The sequence below is a fragment of the Gorilla gorilla genome, chromosome 9 (assembly GCF_029281585.2).
Source record: "Gorilla gorilla gorilla isolate KB3781 chromosome 9, NHGRI_mGorGor1-v2.1_pri, whole genome shotgun sequence".
Taxonomy (NCBI): Eukaryota; Metazoa; Chordata; class Mammalia; order Primates; family Hominidae; genus Gorilla; species Gorilla gorilla.
The window spans coordinates 41,277,916-41,299,252 of NC_073233.2; the positions used below are offsets into that span (position 1 = coordinate 41,277,916).

The 21,337-nt window shown below is 40.1% G+C and overlaps 2 protein-coding genes across 3 annotated transcripts in view; one reads left to right on the plus strand and one right to left on the minus strand.

The window, feature by feature from the left end:
* APIP (APAF1 interacting protein) overlaps window positions 1-7,269 on the minus strand; it is a 34,041-nt gene extending 26,772 nt beyond the window's left edge. Inside the window, exon 1 of the mRNA XM_004050933.5 lies at window positions 7,038-7,269. Coding sequence (XP_004050981.2) covers window positions 7,038-7,094 — 57 coding nt within the window. The 5' untranslated portion in view covers window positions 7,095-7,269. The remainder of the gene's footprint in view (window positions 1-7,037) is intronic.
* Window positions 7,197-21,337, plus strand: part of PDHX (pyruvate dehydrogenase complex component X) — an 81,135-nt gene continuing 66,994 nt past the window's right edge. Inside the window, exon 1 of one of the 2 annotated variants that reach the window (XM_004050934.5) lies at window positions 7,197-7,592. In XM_004050934.5, coding sequence (XP_004050982.1) covers window positions 7,433-7,592 — 160 coding nt within the window. In that variant the 5' untranslated portion in view covers window positions 7,197-7,432. The remainder of the gene's footprint in view (window positions 7,593-21,337) is intronic. The other variant, XM_004050936.5, reaches the window with a different exon arrangement.

The following is a 21,337-nucleotide window of genomic DNA, read 5'->3' on the forward strand; positions in this document are numbered from 1 at the left end:
GCTGAGTAGCTGAGTGGATGATATCATTCCCTGAGATGTGGGTCAGAAACATTACCATGTGCTGAAGACTCTTCTAGGCCCTGGGAATTCAGCTATAAACTGGACCTGAATTCCCATGGCCTGACCTAAAAGAATTCACATTCTGGGGAGGAGTTTTTAAAAAGTAAAGAGAATACATAAATAAATTGTAAAAAGTGCCAAGCAGGAAAGAAACATGGGACTTGGAGAAAAACGGCAGGAATCAACTTTGATTAACGCAGTCAAGGAAGGCCTCTCTGAGCAGGTGGCATTTAATCTAGGACCTAAAAGACATGAACTAAGCCAGTGTGTGATGAATGAGTACGTGTGTGTGTGCAAGGTTTTGTGTTGAGAGAGGCAAGTACTCCAGGCAGAGGAAACAGCAGGTGTGAAGGCTCTGAAGTGAGCAAGTACTTCACAGGCAGAAGATCAGTTGGCTAGAGCAGAGTGAGGAAGTGCTGAGGGTGGCAGAAGATAAATTTGTAGGGGCAAGATGTGGAAGGGCTTGAAAGCTGATGACAACAGTCTTACCAGAAACGAAATGATTCCTAACAGGAGACACGGGGAGAAGGAGAGAAATAATCATAGAAGGTGAGAGGGCTTGGAGATCCTGAGCTCTAGTGGAAGAACTGGGCTTCTTCCCTTTCATGAAATGAGAGAATCTGGGTTCACATTCCAGCAGATTGGTAGGTTTTGTGGTAGGAAGGTGAGGAAGTTCATTACCTAATGACTTCTATTGTCTTCAGTATAAACAAAGTCATCAGCTGAGTATGACAACAGGGTATGAGAGGCTTGACAAGAGAATAAAAGGTATAAAACAGTCATCTTAGGGAGTGGAAGACCAAACTACTAGAGAAACAAAGATGGGCTGTTGGGCAGCAGTAAGTGACGATTTGACGTTGAAATCATGAAGCAAGGCCAGACAACAAAGTTGTGCAATATTCTCCAGCAATGTTCAGCTGCTCAATGCCAGCCCAAAGAAATGGGTGGCAGGGTTCATCCTGGCTAAAGGTCTGGCTAGGCCAACTCCAAATGTAAATTAGGTCAACCATGACCTTAAGTAACAACTGTTTCAATAGACTGGGTGTGGAAGCAAGATCGCAGTGGGCATCACTCACTTTCATTTAGAAGTAAATGAAACTTGGAGGCATGGAGTTCTAATGACTCTTTCAATAGTGTTGCTATAAAGAAGGGCTAGACAGGGAAAAAGAAGGGAAAAACTGGTTAATTAAGACAGTTTTCTATTACATGCTAACGGGTAACATTAGGAGACAGGGAGAGATTAAACATACAGGAAAGCAGAGGTCTAAGAGGTCAGCCTTTGTCGAGATAGAGAAGCCGGCATTAGAAAAACAGGAATGGGAGGAAAGGTAAAGATGCAGGTAAGTATGTAATAATATTAACAATGTAATATTAAATATGTAATAATACCACTGATAATAAGAATTGCTAACATTTCTTTATAGAGTGCTTATTTTGTGCCAGGCATTTTTCTAAAGCCTTTATATGAAATACTTTACTTTATCCTTATAACAACCCTATTGTACTAAGAGAGATTAAGTAACTTGTCCAAGGCCACCAAGATAGCAAGAGGCAGAGCCAGAATTTGAACCCAGGCAGTCTGATTCTAGATCCTGGTCCTTAACCTTTACATTATACTGCATGTGGAAAGAGGAAGACATTAAGAAGTTCACACCTAATAGCTTTCAGTTTCTTTGTAATTTTGGAGGCAAGGTCACCTTTGAAACAGGTGTGGGGTAAAGGATGAGGTGAAATGATGAGGTTCTGGAACAGCTACTTAGGGGAATGTAAAAGGAAACTCCCCAGAGGACTGTCACATGCTACTCAGAGGCCAGCTGCAGTAAGACACCAGAATACTTGTAGACACACTAATTCATATAGTTGAATATACCCAAAAAAGTGTATGGTAAAAGGGTAGGGGTTGGGCAGAGAAGGATATGACCATGGGAATGGGATGTTACAGTGAGGGGGCGGTAAAGATGAACAGCAGTGATGAGGTCAAGGAAAAAAAAAGGGCAAGGTATTGGATGTACTTGTGCTGCAGAAATATCAAAGAACAAATATTTGTTCAGTGTCAACATATATAGGACACTGTGATAGTTAAGGTAAAATTAAAAAAATAGAAGTAGTCCCTACCTGGTTTTTCTCTGCAACTAAGCAGAGAATGGGCTCTTGGTATAGCTATACCTACCACAGTGCTTTGCTCAATAAACGTTGGTTGCATTAACATCATATCTCTTACATTAAAAAAAGTCCTGTATCAGAGGTTATGGTATTTTGTGGACTGCTTCAGGCTCACAGGAAGTTGTTTATTTGGTCTATGCAATGCTTTGAAAGAGTCTGAGCCTAAATTTTAAAATCAAGAGATTTCATATAAAATCTGAGTTTCCAGTTTCCCTCAAAAAAGCAAAACTAAACAACGGGCCCATAATACTCCCACATAGCAAAAACGATCAGTGTTGTGTAGTGCTACCTCTTAAAACAGGGCATATGCTGGCCCTAGTATCTTCTTTTTGGTTTCCATCTGGCCAATCTAAAATGCCATATTCTCCATGAAGTCTTCCATGAGTCACTGTATGAAATGACCTTCCCCTCCCTCTATACTTGCAAAATACTTTGTCATCCCCTAATGGAACTTCATCCTTTCCCCCCATGCCCCACTGCCCATTACTGGTATATATTAATTATAAATATGCATTTGCAACTGCCCAAGTTTCTGAAAAATAGGAACAACTTACTCATGTTTGCATTTTTCAGCCTGGACTTTAATATACGGTTTCTGAGTAAATGCTTTCTTTTTTAGGGAAACACTCCTTGACTTTTGCTGATGTTAGAAAAAATCAGTTCAAGGGCCAGTGAGTAGGGATTTAATTTCAGAGCTGTAAAACCAGGTTAGAGATTATTGTCATAAGCTGAGTCTGACCCGAAAATAATACACTTGATGCCTGAAGAATCTTTAGAATACAAGAAGAAAGTACATGAAACATAAGTCACTTGGGGACGTTACTGCAAAGGATAATAAAAATTATTGAATGGGCTACAGAGTGTTCAGAAAAGATATATAATATCTTTCATAATATGTGTTCAGAAAAGAGTGTCTATCAAAGACAGAATAATAAAAATACACAGGTCTTGAGAGGGAAGGTTTTGGTGAGCAAGTCTTCCAAAGCTTTATCTCCAATCCAGTTCTCTTTCCTAGCTTGAAAGCAATACCCAGTGTGATGGTTAATACTGAGTGTCAACTTGACTGGATTGAAGGATACAAAGTATTGATCCTAGGTGTGTCTGTGAGGGTGCTGCCAAAGGAGGATTAACATTTTGAGTCAGTGGGCTGGGAAAGGCAGGCCCACCCTTAATCTGGATAAGCACAATCTAATCAGCTGCCAGCGTGGCTAGAATACAAGCAGGCAGAAAAATGTGAAAAGGGAGACTGGCCTAGCCTCCCAGCCTACATCTTTCTCCCGTGCTGGATGCTTCCCGACTTGAACATTGGACTCCAAGTTCTTCGGTTTTGGAACTCAGACTGGCTCTCTCGCTCCTCAGCCTGCAAATGGCCTATTGCGGGACCTTGGGTTCACGTGAGTTAATGCTTAATAAACTTCCCTTTATATATATATATATATATTCCATTAGTTCTGTCCCTCTAGAGAACCCTGCTAAATACATTCAGTGTATAGTACCACATGCTGAGGCTGTACCTCAAACTCAACATGTCCACAACATGCCCATCATAAACTGTTTCTTCCTCCTGTATTCTTTCTGGTGGACCACCAGGCCCCAATCACTAGATCAGAAACCTAAAAGTCATTCTTGATTTCTTTTCTCACTACACACATCTAATCAATAACCAAGACCTCCTGATTTTACTCCCTCACTCAGACCTCCAGCATCTCTTGCTTGGATGCCTGCCACGGCTTCCTAGTCTGTCTCCATGCCTCTGGTCTTTTTAACTCTACCCAGCAATCCCCAGGCTTTCTTCAGTCATCTTGCTGATTATCTCATTGCCCTTAGTTTAAAAATCTAAGATTTGCTTAACAGGCCCTTTAGGTCTGGTCCTAGTTTATCCAGAATTGGTTCCTTCCCGTGGGTTCTTGGTCTCGCTGACTTCAAGAATGAAGCCGCGGACCCTTGCGGTGAGTGTTACAGTTCTTAAACATGGTGTGTACGGAGTTTGTTCCTTCAGATGTTCAGTTTCTTCCTTCTGGTGGGTTCGTGGTCTTGCTGACTTCAGGAGTGAAGCTGCAGACCTTCACAGTGAGTGTTACAGCTCTTAAAGGTGGCACGCAGGTTGTTCGTTCCTCCCGGTGGGTTCACGGTCTCGCTGACTTCAGGAATGAAGCTGCAGACCTTCGCAAGGAGTGTTACAGCTCATAAAGGTAGCGCGGACCCAAAGAGTGAGCAGCAGCAAGATTTATTGTGAAGAGCGAAAAAACAAAGCTTCCACGGCCTGGAAGGTGACCAAGGGGGGTTGCCGCTGCTGGCTCTGGTGGCCAGCTTTTATTCCCTTATTTGGCCCCACCCACATCCTGCTGATTGGTCCATTTTACAAAGAGCGGATTGGTGGGTTTACAAACCTTTAGCTAGACACAGAGCGCCGATTGGTGCATTTACAATCCTTTAGCTAGACAGAAAAGTTCTCCAAGTCCCCACCCGACCCAGAAGCCCAACGGCTTCACCTCTCACTAGCTTTTCTCTTTAGCTTCATCTCAAGTCTCTGGCCCCTACTTTATGTTCCAGAACACCAAACTTAATATGGGAACACACCATGTCTGTAATCAAGGACAACCCTGAGATTGTGTACATGCTACTTCCCCTACTTGGAATATCCTTACTTTCATTGCATGTGGTTATGTCTTCCTGATCCTTTAGGCCTCAGTAGATACTTTCACTTTTTCCTGAGATATTCTCTAACCCATTCAAATGTACTCCTAAACTACCTTCAACTTTCCCACCTAAGTCATATCGTCATATGTCAAACTATGTCATGTTGTCATACCATCTTTGTCTCTTTGCTAATTTGTCTCTTCCACTGTACAGCATGTTCTAGGGGAGAAGGAACCAGATGCAGCTTGCACTCTTAAATCCACAATGCCTGGCACATCGTAGGCACTCACTAAATATTCGTTGAATTAATCACTTACAGTTGAACACTCCCCTTCCTTAAGGCCAAAGAGACTGTCTCTTTCCATTGCCCATGACCCCCTAAAACTACAATGAAATTTTATGACTTCTTAAAACTTTTCTTATTGCTGTTTTTATGTATTTGTACAAAACCAGACAAATACAAATATCTAGAGGGGCTCATGTATTTAACTAGATATGCAAATCCAGTGTGAGTAGTGGAAGCTGTGGTAACCTGGCCAGCACCCTCTGTAAAGGTGGTGTTCACTAGTAACCGCAATCCAGATCCCATGAAAAAATAAAGACCCAATGTCACCATGTGTTCTGAGGTTTTAAAAGAAGCTGAAATGATTCTGGATTTTGAAATGTTGGCTTGGCCGGGCGTGGTGGCTTACACCTGTAATCCCAGCACTTTGGGCAGCTGAGGCGGGTGGATCACCTGAGATAACGAGTTCGAGACCAGCCTGGCCAACATGGTGAAACCCAGTCTCTACTAAAAATACAAAAATTAACTGGGTGTGGTGACACGCGCCTGTAATCCCAGCTACTTGGGAGGCTGAGGCAGGAAAATCGCTTGAACCAAGGAGGCAGAAGTTGCAGTGAGCTGAGATCACGCCACTGCATTCCAGCCTGGGCGACAAGAGCAAAACGTGTCAAAAAAAAAAACAAAAAAAAAAACGTTGGCTCAAATTTTTCATGAACATTGAGTGCAGCAAAAAAAACCATGCCTGTCCACCAAGCTGTCTGTGGGCCATGTTTGGTTTGAGAATCCTAGTTTATTCTCGGGTCCCTTAAGGCTCTCTTTGATGCTCATTCTGATGACATTACACTAAGATTTACTGATTGAGGGTACGGACACTTCTCCATACACACTTGCCTAGGAACGATCTCCAGTTACCTGTCCTGTCTCCAAGATCTTCTCTCTCTCATCCAATCTTGCCTATGCAGTATTCTATTTTCAGAGTCGTCTTTGCTAATTTGGGGAAGTCACTTATTCAAACAAGAAAGTGGTTGACAAATGTTTAGCAATGAAATCTCCCGCGAGTTACTACTTCTTAATTAGGATTTTCAACCCTAAGAAAGACATAGATAGGAGGAATAAGATAGGGGGAATAAGGAAGCTAATTTTGAGGGGTTTCCCTGCCTCTTAGGTGGGGTTTATCATATTGTGCTGAAACTGCTTATTCGTCTAGTTCTCCAGACCCTGGGCCATTTATCTTACGTATCCCTATCTCTGAGCGCGTAGAAGGCGCTCCATAAAACTGTTGGTTTGTGTAAATGACCGAAAACTACATGCAGCGTGAGGGTGGATTTCCCTTTGACTTCGGCTTAAGGAAGAATCGTTCCCATGATCATCCCACAATTCATCTAAACGGAGATAGGCAAGGAGCAACTGCTCAAAGGCAAAGCGCTGGCAGCTGAGGCACAGCTCCGGTTCGGCAAACGTCTCCCGAGTGCCAAACGTCTCCCCAAACGCCTAACTGGTCGTCAGGGCGCAGAAAAGAAGCTCGGGGGGCGCGGTCTTCGCCCCAGCTCCACTTCGGTGCTTCACGATTCCTTCTCTGGCCTGCCTTCCTGATAAATACCCGCTGAGGTCACCTAAACGCTCTCCTCTCTCAGTTATTTGCTTCTTTCCAACGTTTGGCGCCCAGCTCCCGCCATCGGAGCGCCCCGCTCGAGACCACTGATCTCCTGGGGCCTCGCAGCCTTGCTTCCGAACGCGAAGGTCGCGGTGCGCCGGGGTAGCGAACGGCCAGGCCCGAAACCCTGACCCGCAGCTAAACGCCCGGCCCGCTACCCCGCGCCCAGCTCCAGCCGCCGGGTCCCGCCTGGGACTCTCCTCCTGGGAATACCGGCACCGGTGGCCCCGCCCCTACCTGCGCGCCGCATCTCCGGGAACAACAGTCTCCCTCCCGAGCGTCACAGCCAGACATGGCCCAGACCAGGGACCCACGCGGCGATTAGCCTGGGATGCGGCAGCGAGGCCGCAAATGCAATCAGGCGGCGCTGAGGGCAGCCCGGGGGCGGGGCGAACGGGGCGGGGCCCGGGGTCTGGTAAGGCCCCGCCGGCTGGGATATCCAGCGGCGCACCTGACTTCCCGGGAGGCATGGCCAACGTGGTTGGAGGCGGGGCTGGGTGGGGTGGGGCTTCAAGTCTGAGAGACCTAAAGGCACCGCTAGCGTCTGGGGGCGTGGCCAACCATGCGGGAGGCGGGGCCTTGATGTTGGACATCAGGCTGTGCTGCGGGCAGCCAGTGAGAAGGCCGTGAAGATGGCGGCCTCCTGGAGGCTGGGCTGTGATCCGCGGCTGCTGCGTTATCTTGTGGGCTTCCCTGGCCGCCGAAGCGTAGGGCTGGTGAAGGGGGCTCTTGGGTGGTCTGTAAGCCGCGGAGCTAATTGGAGATGGTTTCACAGCACGCAGTGGCTTCGGGGTGAGTGGCCGGGGCTCGCTCAGCTTCTCTGTGTAGCTGAGTGATGGGCCTGGGACAGGGGCCGTTATGATTGAGGGCCTGCTTTTGGGTGTGGAGGTGCGCGGGCTCCTTATTCCCTTTCCTCTTTCTCCGGGTGGGGTCCGCCGACTTGGCCTAATGCATGCTGTGAAGGGCTTTCTTGGCAGCTGGGAGAACTCGACTCTGCCCTAGGCCCCCTGGTTTGTATGGCTCTGTGACCTTGCCTTGGAATTTGGGTTATTTGTGAGGCGCAGAGAGGGTTCCCAAACTCTCCTCCCTCAGCCACCTTTCCAATCAAGGCTCAGGTTTCTTTAGGGTTGTCAAACGTCTCGGACGAGAAAAAGCTGCCCAAGGTTGCCGAGATTGAAAAGCCACTGTTGGGAGTTCTTACTTATTCTCTAGGCCTCTCTCTGTTAGGAGGTGTTTTCATTGAGGCCAGTCGAGTTTTACCCCACGCCATGACTCGTGAAAGACTTAAATTTGTAAATTCCTACGGCATCACGATAGACAAAGGTCCAGGAGAATGTTTCAAGCAAATATTCGCTTGAAAGAGCGAACATTTAGGAGATAAATCATATCAAAAATTTATTATAGAAAATTGTTGTTTAGTAATGATATTGATGCAGTTAACACAATTCTTGCAGTATTTAACAGTATGCAAAATGGCAGGCCGGGTATTATTTTTCCTTATTTTGGGAGAGGGTTGGAGGGAGACGGGGATGGAGAATAGGACTGACGTTTTTTAGTGTGACGTATTACCTGCCAATCATCGTTCCTGGCACTCTACAGAATGAATTTTAATTTAAATAGGTCTAGTAGACGTTGCCTTCATATTCTGAGCTACCTTAGGCTCAGAAAAAAAAAAATCACACAAAGTCATATGGTAAGATGAGTGTATTGGGGTTCCTAAAGGTTCCGTAATGGGAACAATTTATTTCATTTTTGGTGTAATGTTTCATAACATATTCCTTGGAGCAGAGGTGCTTTAACAGTGTGTGCAGAATTCCTTCTCTTCCCTCCTCCAAGTTTGTTGAAATTAAACTTTTTTGCAGCTCCTAGAGATTCGGTCTGGTCTGGTGTGGGGCTCAGGAATCTGCATTTTACAAATGTTGGATGAGTTTTGATGTTTTATTTTGACATTTAATGGAATGAGCTTTGAGACTCACTGCCTTAGAAAATCATGGAATATTAAAAGTTTAGTATTGGATATAATCTAGGAAGAGTGCTCTTAATCTTGTTTATCAAGCAGATCCTTTTGAGAATCTTTGAAAATGTTACAGACTCTCTGTACAGAGAAAGTACCATAAATGGTCACACACAAAAATGTGCACGTAGTGGCTCACGCCTGTAATCCCAGCACTTTGGGAGGCGAGGCTGGAAGACTGCTAGAGCCCAGGAGTTGGAGACCAGCCCGGGCAACAAAGTGAGACCCCCATCTCTACTTAAAAAAAAAAAAAAGAGAAAAAAAGCCAGGTGTGCTGGCATCCCAGCTACTCCAGGGGCTGAGGCAGGAGGATCCGTTGAACCCAGGAGTTAGACGTTTCATTGAGCTGTGATCCTGCCGCTGCACTTCAGCCTGGGTGACAGAGTGAGACCCTGTCTCAGGAGAAAAAAAAAAAAGTATGCATAGGCCCAGTTTAATGCCTTTAGAAACTCGGTTAGGCAAGCAATCCTTATCTGCATCCTCATTATGCTTTTTTACCTATTCCCTATCCCCTAGACATATACCATGAACAACTTGTCTACCCCAGTTTGAATACCATCTGTCAGGAAGAAGGCACGGCATCTCAAGGAAAGCCAAATTAGTTTTCTAGTGCTGCTGCAACAAATTACCAGAAATTAGTGGCTTAAAACAACACAAATTCACATCTCATAGTTCTAGAGGTCCGAAGTCCAAAATGGATCTAACTAGGCTAAAATCAAGCTATTGGTAGGAGCTGCATTCTTTTCTGGAGGCTCGAGACCCCATTCCCTTAAGTTTTCCAGATTCTAAAGGTTTCTAGGATTCTTTGACTCATGGGTTTCAAAGTCAGCAATGGCTGGTTCAGTCTTTATCACATTACATCACTCTTAATACTCCCCTCTGCCTTCTGCCACTTACAAGGACCCTTGTGATTACATTGGGCTCATCTGGATGATCCTGAATATTTTCCCCATCTCAAGGTTGAGTAGAAACCTTAATTCCATAAACTTAATTCCCTCTTGCCACGTAACAGCATATTCATAGGTTCTGGGTATTAGGACGTGAACCTTTTGAGGCATGGCATTCTGCATGTGAAGCTGTGGAAAGTATTTGGAAATACTAAGTATTTGGAAATGTTGGACTTTTTTCCTAATACCGAACCAAAATACATCCGCTTCTGACTTTCACCTACATACAGATTTTTGTTTTGCCATGCCGAAAACACGTGGCAATCCTTGAACTATTTGTTTTACAAAGTGTGAATTTACGATGGTGTTTTTTCTCTGAGCTTGGTAGAAACTGTAGTTTTATAAAACTAAGCGACTATTTGGATTACTGTAAACTATATAAATTAAGTACATTTATTGAACTGTTTCGTCTTTCACACAAATATCTTTAAAAATTTGTCAGTTGGAACTACCTTTGGAGTTTTAATTTCCTTAAGAGGTGCTGGCAGCATTTTTATGAGCTATGACATATGCCATTTTCTTAGCACTTCCTAGAATTTCTCATTCACTTCTCACATAACCTAGTAAAGTTGGCATCATCTGCATTTAGTTGGACAAAAACACCAAGGCTTAGAGAAATTGAGTCTCCTAAAGACACATAACTGTGTTGATGAACTGAAGTGCATGTATATATTTATATACATATATTAATTTGTTTAACAAATCTTTAATTTGTATCATTATCTCAACATTTATTGAGAATGCAGAGACTACCTTTTTTACCACTTACATTATTGAAGAATGAGTGAAGAAATTAGCATCTATTAGGTGCCAGGCACATGGTAGCCTGCTTGGGAAGTAGTGGCCAGCTGAATCAAACAGATTCTCAGTATTTGCCACATGGCACATTTAATCATACTTAGCTCCTGGACATGCAATACAAAATTCTATATAGGGCTGATCCTTAAGGTATTTATAGTCTCTTTGGGGACATAAACAATAAAGGTATGATTTCAGTAGTGTATACAGTAAGCTCAGAGGGGGTAAGTTTGAAATGATCAGGAAATAATATATAAGGCAGCTTCTTAGAGGAAGAGGTGACAGCCCTTACAGGCTGAAGGAACAGCAGAAACAAAGACCCAGAGACCAGAGTGATCGTTATATAATTGACACAGCATCTGTAAACAGTTTTTCAACCTACCCGAGACAGTTAACTTCAGAGAGTTTAAATTGTGGTCCTTTCAGAGTAGGTAGCATGATTTGGAATATAATTGGTAAGATGTTAATTAATAATATTGGTTTTAAGTTGTCTCTGAAGAATAACATGTTGAATTTAAAATAACCTGTGAATAGAAAAATAACTGAGGTTCAATCTTGGTGGCAATTTGCCTAGTATATAATTATAGGCAATACATATTATAGATGTTCAATAAACATATCTAAGGAAGCTAGTAATCTAGGAAGTTATAAAAGAACACTAGAGCCTACAGTAGGATTCCAAGTTGGCAGCCAGGGAACTGACCCACATTGTTTTAGCAGAAAAACTTATGGCAAAATTTTAAAATCAGGAGACTTTACAGAGAAATCTAGATTTTTGTTCTCTCTTTAAAATTGATAGTTAAATCCTGTGTGGTGACAATTATCTAACACTGAGTAATGATTGTTCTTTTTAGGTAGGAAATTGCTTCCTACTTTGTCACTATGCCCCCTACTCTGTATTACATCTTAGCAAGGCTGAATGTCCCTTGGTATTTGCATCACCTCTAGTTGTCATTTTTTTTTCTTGTACCCTTATCTCTACGGAAAGCAGAAGACAAAAGACCAAGAAAAATGGGAGAAAGCAGATATTGTGTATATGTGTAAAGGAGGAAAATGCTTATCCATTTAATATGAAAATAAAGGATGTCAGAATCTAAAGAAAAAACCTGAAGATGCTAGTCCTCTTCTCTCACTTGCCTGTTTTTTGTAGGCATCTGAGTTTTTGACAGCAGTGCTATAACAAGGAGAGAGGGAACTTCTTTGATAGAGTTAATGGTATGGTATTTCTGCCAAAACACGGATACTCTTTTAGGCCTGGTTCTTATTAAGTGCTTATACACTATAAGATTGATACTCTCCTTCAAATTCTCATTTAACTGTGAAAACAGAAACATGTAGAATAGCTCTAGTAAAAGTAGGATTTATTGAAAGGATAGAACATCACTTATAAAATGCTGCAGGGCCATGGGGAAACCATAATTATTCCGTCTATTTCTTCTAGGGCTCATATTGTTTGTCTTCTTTCTCTTATTTACTTTGTTTTCCTGTGCAGACTTGTGATTATCAATCTGTTTACTCCTGGCTTTTCTTTCTCAGTGTCAGCTTGCCTTGCCTCAGTGGTGATTCAGGCCTTTATGGACGATGCACTGTCAGTTTTGTTTAAGTGCTCACCATCATTTCTGTAATCTCCTTTCAAATTCCTTGAATAGAGAAACTGACTGACCCAAAGTAGACCAGTTGTGCTACAAGGCATGCAAGGCTGATTCTCTCGAAGGCTACGATTTGGACATTTTCTTTAAGAAAGTAGTTGAGAATCAATGATTGACATTTCTGTTGCTATGACCATCTGACTAAAGTAGGCCAGTAATGCAGTAGTCCTTTATTTTAATTGTTTCTGCGCTAAGTAATGACCAAGCAAAGTGTATCATCTAAGCAAAGCACTCAGCTGAGATGTTTGCCCATCCAAAGAAAATAGGACAGGGATAAATGAGATCTTACTACAGGCAGCAACAGGAGGGACTAAGAAGATTTAGATGATCAGGAAATACTTTGTATATGTTTACTTTGTTTTAAAGGATTTTATTCTGTCTATGAAAGCAGGGTATTAGAAGTAGCCATCACATACTGAGCTCTCACTATATTTGCATTACTTCTAACCATCATAAAAACCCTGCAAAGGTTTGCCAGGTTTCACAGGAGAAGAAATAGACTCAGAGAGGTTTTAGCATTTTACCCAAGGTTAGTGGATAAGTGGATGACCACTTTGGAACTGTGCACGTGATGACATCCAGAGGAAGAAGAGAGGACCTTTCTTCTTGGATGTCTTTTTTGCAGAACAAGAAACATCTTCTGTTACCACAGCAGAATTTTCTTATATTGTATTGACCAGAATTGGGTCGTATGCCCTTTCTTAAGTTAGTCACTGGCTTGACTTCACTGTGTGAAAAATGGATAGACTTGGGCTAATCAAAGGGATGGGTGTGGAATCACTAACTGAGTACATATGCACAAGAAAAGTATATTGCTGAACAAAGTTGAGCTACCAGCAAGAAAGAAATTTGGGGAGTAGGTTTGGGAATAATAAGTAGCATTTGTTGAGAGCTTACTATATACTACGCACCCTTGTAAGTACGTTACATGAATCAGCTCATTTAATACTCACAACTAATACTATACTCTGGTAGATAGTTCAAGTTTCAACCCAGATCTGACACCAATGCCTGTTTCCTTAACCATAGTCTACCTCAGTATCAAGTGATAGCTTGATTATAGATTTCAGCAGAAGTGTCAGCATGCTGACGTTTTAAAGTTCAATGTGTGTACATCCTAAATGAACATTTTTGCTTTTTTTAAAAAAATGAAATCAGACATAGTAATAACTGCATTGTAGACTAGCATTTCTGTGACAGTCTATCATTTTAGAACAATTAAGGACACCAAAATTCTTGACTACGTATAAGGGTGGCAGGACTATTTAAGAGAGTTAGAGTATATATTGACTTCTCCTATCTGTAAATTTCTAAGGTGATGTACTCTTAAATATACCTTCTTATTGTTGTCTTGAGCTTAATTTGCCTTTTACGACAAAATGTGTAAATTCCCAAAGTATCGTGTGTGTGTGTGTGTGTGTGTGTGTGTGTGTGTGTGTGTGTGTATGTATTCTTTTGCTAGGCTATAAATGGAATGGTAATTTCTTTTTGCTCTTCTCCCAAGATGGCAAAGTAAAGTGAGATTCATGTAGAATTTTAATTTTATAGTTTAATACCAAGAAGGCCAGTATTCCAAGCTGAAATCTCTTCTAAAATGTTTGGTTTATTTCATTCAAAGGAAATGCATTCTACACCATATGCGATCTAAAAATTCTGGCTAACCTCTTTTCTAATGTGCCATTGGATACTAAGTAGAAGTATAATAATATAGAATCAGCAGATTCTATGAACAAGATGGGGTATACGGTGATTCATTTTTTTGGTAGGCAGTACATTTACTATAGCTAGTGATCTGCTTGATATCTTTCTGTTACTGTATAAATCAAGGAGTTTATTATATGAAACATTCCTAGGGAAAAATTAGGATCAGCAAATGTATAATTCAGGAGAGATTGCTTGGGAATCTATTAGCCCTGGTTTTTGGAGGGGAACAAATCTGTTAAACTATAAAAGCTATACCACTAATTTCTTCAGGAAAGTGCATACATACACAATTTTATATATAATTCTGAGTCCAGAGGACTCAGATCTCCCTGTAATTTGTCTGCAAATACCACCTAGTCTAGAGACTATTTCCATAAACATTTTGGTCATTTCCTAGCTGTTTTTTGGATAATAGCCATCCTAATGGATATTAAGTAATACTAGTACAGATTTTTTTGTTGTTGTTTTCCAGTGTTCATCAGGTAGAATCTCAGCTCTCATAATTCTTTGATGGTCTAATGGCATTTTTATCTACTACTGTCTAGTACTTGTGTATTTATCTTCTCATCTAAATTGTAATCCTTTTGAGGTCGAGAATCTGGTTTGGTCTAGGGCTAGGATAACAAGTGTTCAGTAGGCATTTGTTGAATGCCTGATTTGGCTTTTAGCTTTGGAAGTGAATAGTATGAGCACTGAAGGTAAAACATTTGCCAGTGATTTTAATGAGAGCTTGGTTTTCAAGTATGAAATGTAGTTAGAATAGAGATCAAGAATTAGTGTACTTTAGTCATGAGAACACTGCTGAATTAGGTAAAGGAGAGAGTAAAAAGGGAACCTTCAAGTTTAGGCTGGGAAGGTGAAAGTAACCTGTGAATGCATCTCTCATTACTCCAAGAAGAAACTGTGATATTCTACACTATAGTGACATCTTACAATATAATAGGATATTGTGATACATCTAGCCAGCTATCTGGATGCCTCCAGAATATACCCTCTTAATTGTTTCTATGCTGCCCATCAAAAATAAATAACTAACATTTTTGAGACTTATTCTTTGCCAAGTCCCATGTGTTACCTTCTTTCTTTCTTTCTTTTTTTTTAGTTGGAGCCTTACTCTGTCGCCCAGGCTGGAGTGCAATGGGGCGGTCTCAGCTCACTGCAACCTCTGCCTCCCAGTTTCAGGCCTCCCAAGTAGCTGGGACTATAGGCATGTGCCACCATGCCTGTCTAATTTTTGTATTTTTAGTAAAGACGGGCTTTCACCATGTTGTCCAGGCTGGTCTTGAACTTCTGACCTAATGTGATCCACCCACCTCAGCCTCCCAAAGTGCTGGGATTACAGGCATGAGCCACTGCTCCCGGCCTACCTTATTTCTTTACAAAAATCTATTTATGGCACCATTTTAGAGAAGAGGAAACAGACATAGATAGAATAAATAACTTGTAGGTGGTGGATCTGAAATTTGAGCCTAGGCAGTTTGATTCCAGTACCTATTCTCTAAATCACTATGGTATTCTGCTTCTCCTTGAGTTTTTTTAAATTAAATATTTAAATAATAAAATATTTCATTTAGCACAATAGTACATGCATATAGTTTAAATAGTACTGAAAGGCTTGTAACAGTACAGTGGATCTCTGCCCCATCTCACCCAACTTTCCCAGTCTTCCTTAGAAGTAGCTAGTTTTGTCTCTTAACTTTCTTCTGGCATTTGCCCATCTCTCTGTTTCTATTTTAGCCATTTTCTGTGGATGACTGCCAGTCAGTGCCGCCCTCTGTTTTCCCTCCCCAGTGAAATTATTTTGTAATTCTTGGTCAAATATTCAGTGTTTATATTAAACAAATATTATGCACAATTGAGGATTTTCCCATATTTTGTTTGTTAGCTTTCTTTTTGCTGCAGTTATTGCTGCCCTTTAAATTTTTAGTTAGTTTTTTCTGTGATAATTTCTAATTTATCTCACAGTATGTAATAGCTTCTCCACACCGTTTTCTGTAATGTCAGCCACATCAGATACTTTCTCACTTAACTTATTTTGGCAGTTTTTATATATCCTCAGCTATGTAGGTTGAACCTCAAGCTCTTCTTTTTGCCCTCTGCAGAGAAAACAAGCTTCAGTCTTCTGTTGAATGAGGGTAGGGTTGTTACCTACCACTGGATTAAGAGAGGGGATCCAGGTATCTAGCTACTTTTCAAACAGCAGCCACCCAAATCCTCCCTGGCTTAGGATACAGCTTTCTAGGGCCTCTTTAATTGATTATTACATATCTGTTTACTTTTCTGCTTCCAAAATTGTATGCTATTATTCCTTTTCTCTCTGTCCTTGTGGGTTTCTGTTTAAAAATAACAAAAACAAACAGCACATTTTTAAACTTAGTGTTAGGTAAGTTTGAAAGAGGAAGTAAGATTGGATAAATTTATTGTAGACATGTATGAAAATGTAGGTTATCAGAAATAAAAAGCCCTTATAGTAATATCACTAGCTAGAGATGACTACTGTTGTCATTTTGGAGTATTTCATTTCAGTCTTTGTGTGTGTACAAGCTGGGCAGGTAGTAATTGGATGATGCCATATACAGGTTTGAGCATCTCTAATCTGAAAATCTGACGTCCAAAGCTTTTTGAGCACTGACATGATGCTCAGAGGTGATGCTCAAAGGAATGTTCATTGTAGCATTTGGGATTTTGGACTTTGAGATTAGGGATGCTCAACCAGTAAGAATAATGAATGCAAATATTCCAAAATCTGAAAAAATCTGAAATTAAGAACTCTTATAGTCCCAAGCATTTCTGATAAGGTGTACTCAACGTATATATTGCTTATGGGTTATCTTTTTTGTGTTTGTTAGCATGCCAAGACCTGTAAATGCTGTTTTCACACAAACTGTTGTGCATACATTTTCTGTTGTGGTCCATTGACATTTTCAGTCTATTTTTACTCCAGTACCACACCAAAATAACTATTTGAACAAAGAAGACTTATATGACAAACGATCCTTTAAAACAAAAAATACTGTAACTGCCTTTATTCCAAGTGTTAATATTACTCTGTGCCTAGTGCTGATTTTTAAATTACTTTTACTTTATTCTGCCTTATTTCATCCAGCCTGCAGATGGCAGAATTGTTTCATTTGAACAGCAATTTTGAAGGCTCCGTTTTATTTAGTGTGTTCTGACATTGGAATGAGAAGTGATTAAATGAACAGTGTCTCTCCCTATTAGAGAAGAAGCGAATTAACGTTAGAGACAGGGAGCCACACTAAGAAAGTACTGGGTAATTTACTTTTTCATTTGGTCTGTCTTCATTTCGTGATTTTTGCATGCTTGGATTATAAATGAACTAGAGCCTATAAATGAACTAGAGCATGATGTTTAAGCTGTACCATATGTAAACTGCTGAATTCCCTTAATTACTTTAGTCAGAGTAATGGAGCTTAAATCTGCTTCATATTAACCATAAAGCAGTTTGTTCTGCATTTGTATTTTAAGAGTTTGCTTGTATTAAATTTTTTTTAATCTGGAGACCTTTTAGCATTCATGAATCAATCATCAATTTAAAGCTTTGATATAATTGAGTTTGCTGAAGTATGAGCATTTTGTTCTTAGGATAAAAGAAATACTTTAGGGAAGAAGAAACTAGAATTAGATTAGTGTACCATATTTGAAATTGAAGTCAGAATTATGCTGTAGAAAAATTGGAAGAGCCCATTTGAAGAAATACAGGAATTGCTTAGAGGGATTACTGTAAAATTCAGTGATTGGTAAATTGCTCATGTAGCAGAAATGGCAGGGAAAACAGCAATAAGCTAAGCAAAAAATTTTAATTTATTGTGTCATTCTGTTGATGTAAAAAAAAAGAGTAAAATAGTTATGAGTCATGAGACTTTACTTTTAAAATCAGCAAGTTTAAATATAAAGTACTGGACCACATACATTACAATAGACATTTAAAAATTTTTAAAAATGTTTTGTAACTGCTGTGGAAGGGTAGACTTCACAAGCCAATTAGATATAATTTGCTAGCTTTATAAGAAGGAGCAGAACACTGAAGTGACTACAAAAGCGTTAAATTTTAACTAAATTTTGAGAACTTTGTGAATACTAATTGAAAAACTTCTGTAATGAGTGCAGCAAACTACTTACCTGTAGTTGTGGGAAACTAATAGTAGGAAACATAATTGGTGCATATCTTAAGGCCTTCTTAATTTGACAAGAGAATGGTAGAATGTACAGCTTACTGGAATAAGGAGGGAGTCTGCATATAAGTTCAAATGCAAATTAATATGAGGTAAAAGATAAAATTCCATTCCAAGGAGTCTAGAAAAGTCTACACTATCTTAGTAGAGTTGACAGCAGCCATAAAGGGCAGATATTAATTATGTGCAGGCCTGTCACTTCAAGCTGATATTATGATTGTGTAATTACTTTCCCATCAGAAAAATACGTCTGGAAAAGATACCATATAGTGTTCTAATCAAAAGAGGGTATGCTAGAATGAAATATGTACTTTTATTAACACATTAATGCTTATGAAATGATTTTTCTAGCATGAAAGCCTGAGGATAGATTAGTTAGAATAACTACAAAATATATTGCACATTTAACTCTCCGTAATAAGCGAGTGTAATCTATCAAGAGATAGTATTGAATAATGGAGATGTCCAAAATATCTTTCTTTGGTTTTTGTCACCTTCATTTCAGAGTAAAGATAATGATCTACTACAGAATTTTTGTATTATCATAATTCAGATAAGCAATTTCAATTCATTTCATGAAGGGTGACTAAGGAACGATTATGTTCTTTTTATTTTTAAAATATGAAAATTTTTGAGGTTCTTGATGTGGTAACTTGAAAGATAATACTTAATAAATGCAGAGGTTTCATAATATAGTCCTTAATGTCAAGAGTAATGGAAATGTGAAGGTCTCTTAGGTGAGAGATTATAGGAGGAGATAGAATCATAAAATAAATGTGAATTGTGTCGTGACAACTGGAACCAAAGCATACAAATATTGGAGAGAGACTTTAAGAGAATTAAGTTAGTATTTGTCGTAAATTGGAATCTGGCTATGGAAGCATTGAGGTCCATTTAGTTGCTTCTTTGAAATGGAACTCTTTGATATATAAATGTAATATGTATATATTTATGAAATATTCTGTTCATAATGCCTGGCTTGAACTTTTTGATAGAAAGAACACATTGGGACTTTTTTTTTTTTTTAAGCCTTTGTTTTCGAAAAGAGGCTGGCCTCTTACCATGGTGCTATTTAAAAGATAGGAGTTTTTTTTTGCCCACCCCCCTCCTTTTTTTTTTTCCCCCCCAGAACAAGTGAGTTTGTTATTCTGAGCTTAACAAAATAAATGCTGAGGCTCAGGCTGACAGTACATTCTTTAAGCAACTGTTTTTGATTTTTTCATCAAGCCATGTAAAAAATGAAAAAGGCAGTAGACACACCACATAGTGCAGAGGATTAGAAAGCTCATTCTATTATCTCCAAATGCATTCAATGCTTTATGCACATTTTAAGAATTCTTGCAATTAAGTGTAAGATTGTTATGGTTTGGATTTGGAGATGCATCACTAATGTTATAAATTTTCCTGTGTGTAAGAGAGTGTGTGTGTATGTGTGTTTTCCAAGTGCACTTCCCTAATTTTAGTTCACTCAAGAATTTAGTTCTCCAGCATTTTATAGATAAAACATTATGGTTGTATTTAGTAGTTTGCATTATTTTGTACCTATTTAATATTTTAATGTGCCTATTTTAGTTCACAAGGACTTATTTTACTAAGTAAAAAATGCAAAGATTTTTAAAGCTATCTTCTAGTTATAATTTAGCATTTCAACTAGAGGTAGTGGGAATTCAGTGAAACTGTTTCAGCTACAGTTATTGAGAGTCATGGTGGACTGGAGTTGGATGGCTTTGTTCTTCAGTGTCTTCCAAAATAATGGTGTTTCGTAATTAGGAGTTAGGAAACTCATTGTGGCTATTTTTCCTCCTGTTTTTCAATATATAATGCACTTAGAGATAACCTGTTCTTTTATGCATTTGAAATATTCATTGTCAGTAGTAAAAGTGGTTTTTTTGTTTTGTTTTTCTCAGGCAGAGTCTTGGTCTGTTGCCCATGCTGGAGTGCAGTGATCTTGGCTCACTGCAACCATCTCCTCCCAGATTCGAGTGATTCTCATGCCTCAGCCCCCCAAATAGCTGGGATTACAGACGTGTGCCACTACGCCTGACTAATTTTTAAATTTTAATAGAGTGGGGTTTTGCCATGTTGGCCAGGCTGGTCTCAAACTCCTGGCCTCAAATCTGCCCACCTCGGCAAAAGTGGTTTTTTAATACAAGAATTCTGCATGTTCAAGGTGGGGAAAAGGCTTATAAGGATATTTGATTAGACATATGAAGAATGCTCACATGGATCTGATATGTCTGGTTTGCTATATTTGGATTTCTGAGTGAATATAAGCTATCAATAACCATTAATTAATTGATGATCCATATTTGTAAGGAACATTGAGATGTAAAGTTAGCACAGCTTTGAGAGTTTAGCATGAAGATTCGCATCCTGTAATCAGTCTGGATTGTGGTTTTCTCATTGATGAAGTGGGCGTGTTTGACTTGGACTTTGGTTTGGGCTGTGTCATTTTTGGGGCATTAGGAGTGATAATTCTACTTTTCCAGCCTTCTTAGAATTTGGTGCCAGTTGAGAGAGAGAAAGGGTAAGACAGATAGAGATCAAATGCTGATAGTTACATTGGATTGGAGAATGTGACTTAGATCTGTGGCCTTCTAAGACTGGGCTTCTTAGTACAACCCCACTTTAGACTTTGAACTTTCTGTTTTAGAGGGAGACTGTGTGTGTACAAAGCAAACACACATATCCGAATTGCTGCCTCATACCCGGTGGGCCCTGATGGCAAGAACACAGAGAGGTGGGGCCTGTGGAGCTGCTTTTGAAAGGCAGCGCCGTGTGTGTCTAGCACGTGGATGGAGGAGCTGATAGGAAACTGCAGGTTGTCTATAATCAGGAAGTTCTTAAAATAAGGAAGAGAGTGAGGCAGGTAATCATGCTTGCATTCTTTCTCCAGACCTTCAGAGTGAAGGAAAAGTGGAGAGGTACAGAAACTTTCTCTTAAATACTTCAAAGAGGTGGAAGCGCCTTTATCACGAAGCCATGGGAAATCTCCATTTGAAAATGCAGTACAAGTTATTCAGCTTCCCAAGAGAAATATTTATTCTCATTTAACATTAGTGCTCAGTTTGCTTGCTTTTAACCCTAAAACATCAGTGGAGACAAAAGAAGCCCTGTTCTTCCACATTTTAAATATGTTAGCTATGCTAGTGTTTTGCTTGTTTGGGTCTGGAAAGTTGAGTAATCCGAAGAGAGATTAGGGTCTATGGAAAACTACAGGGGATGGACG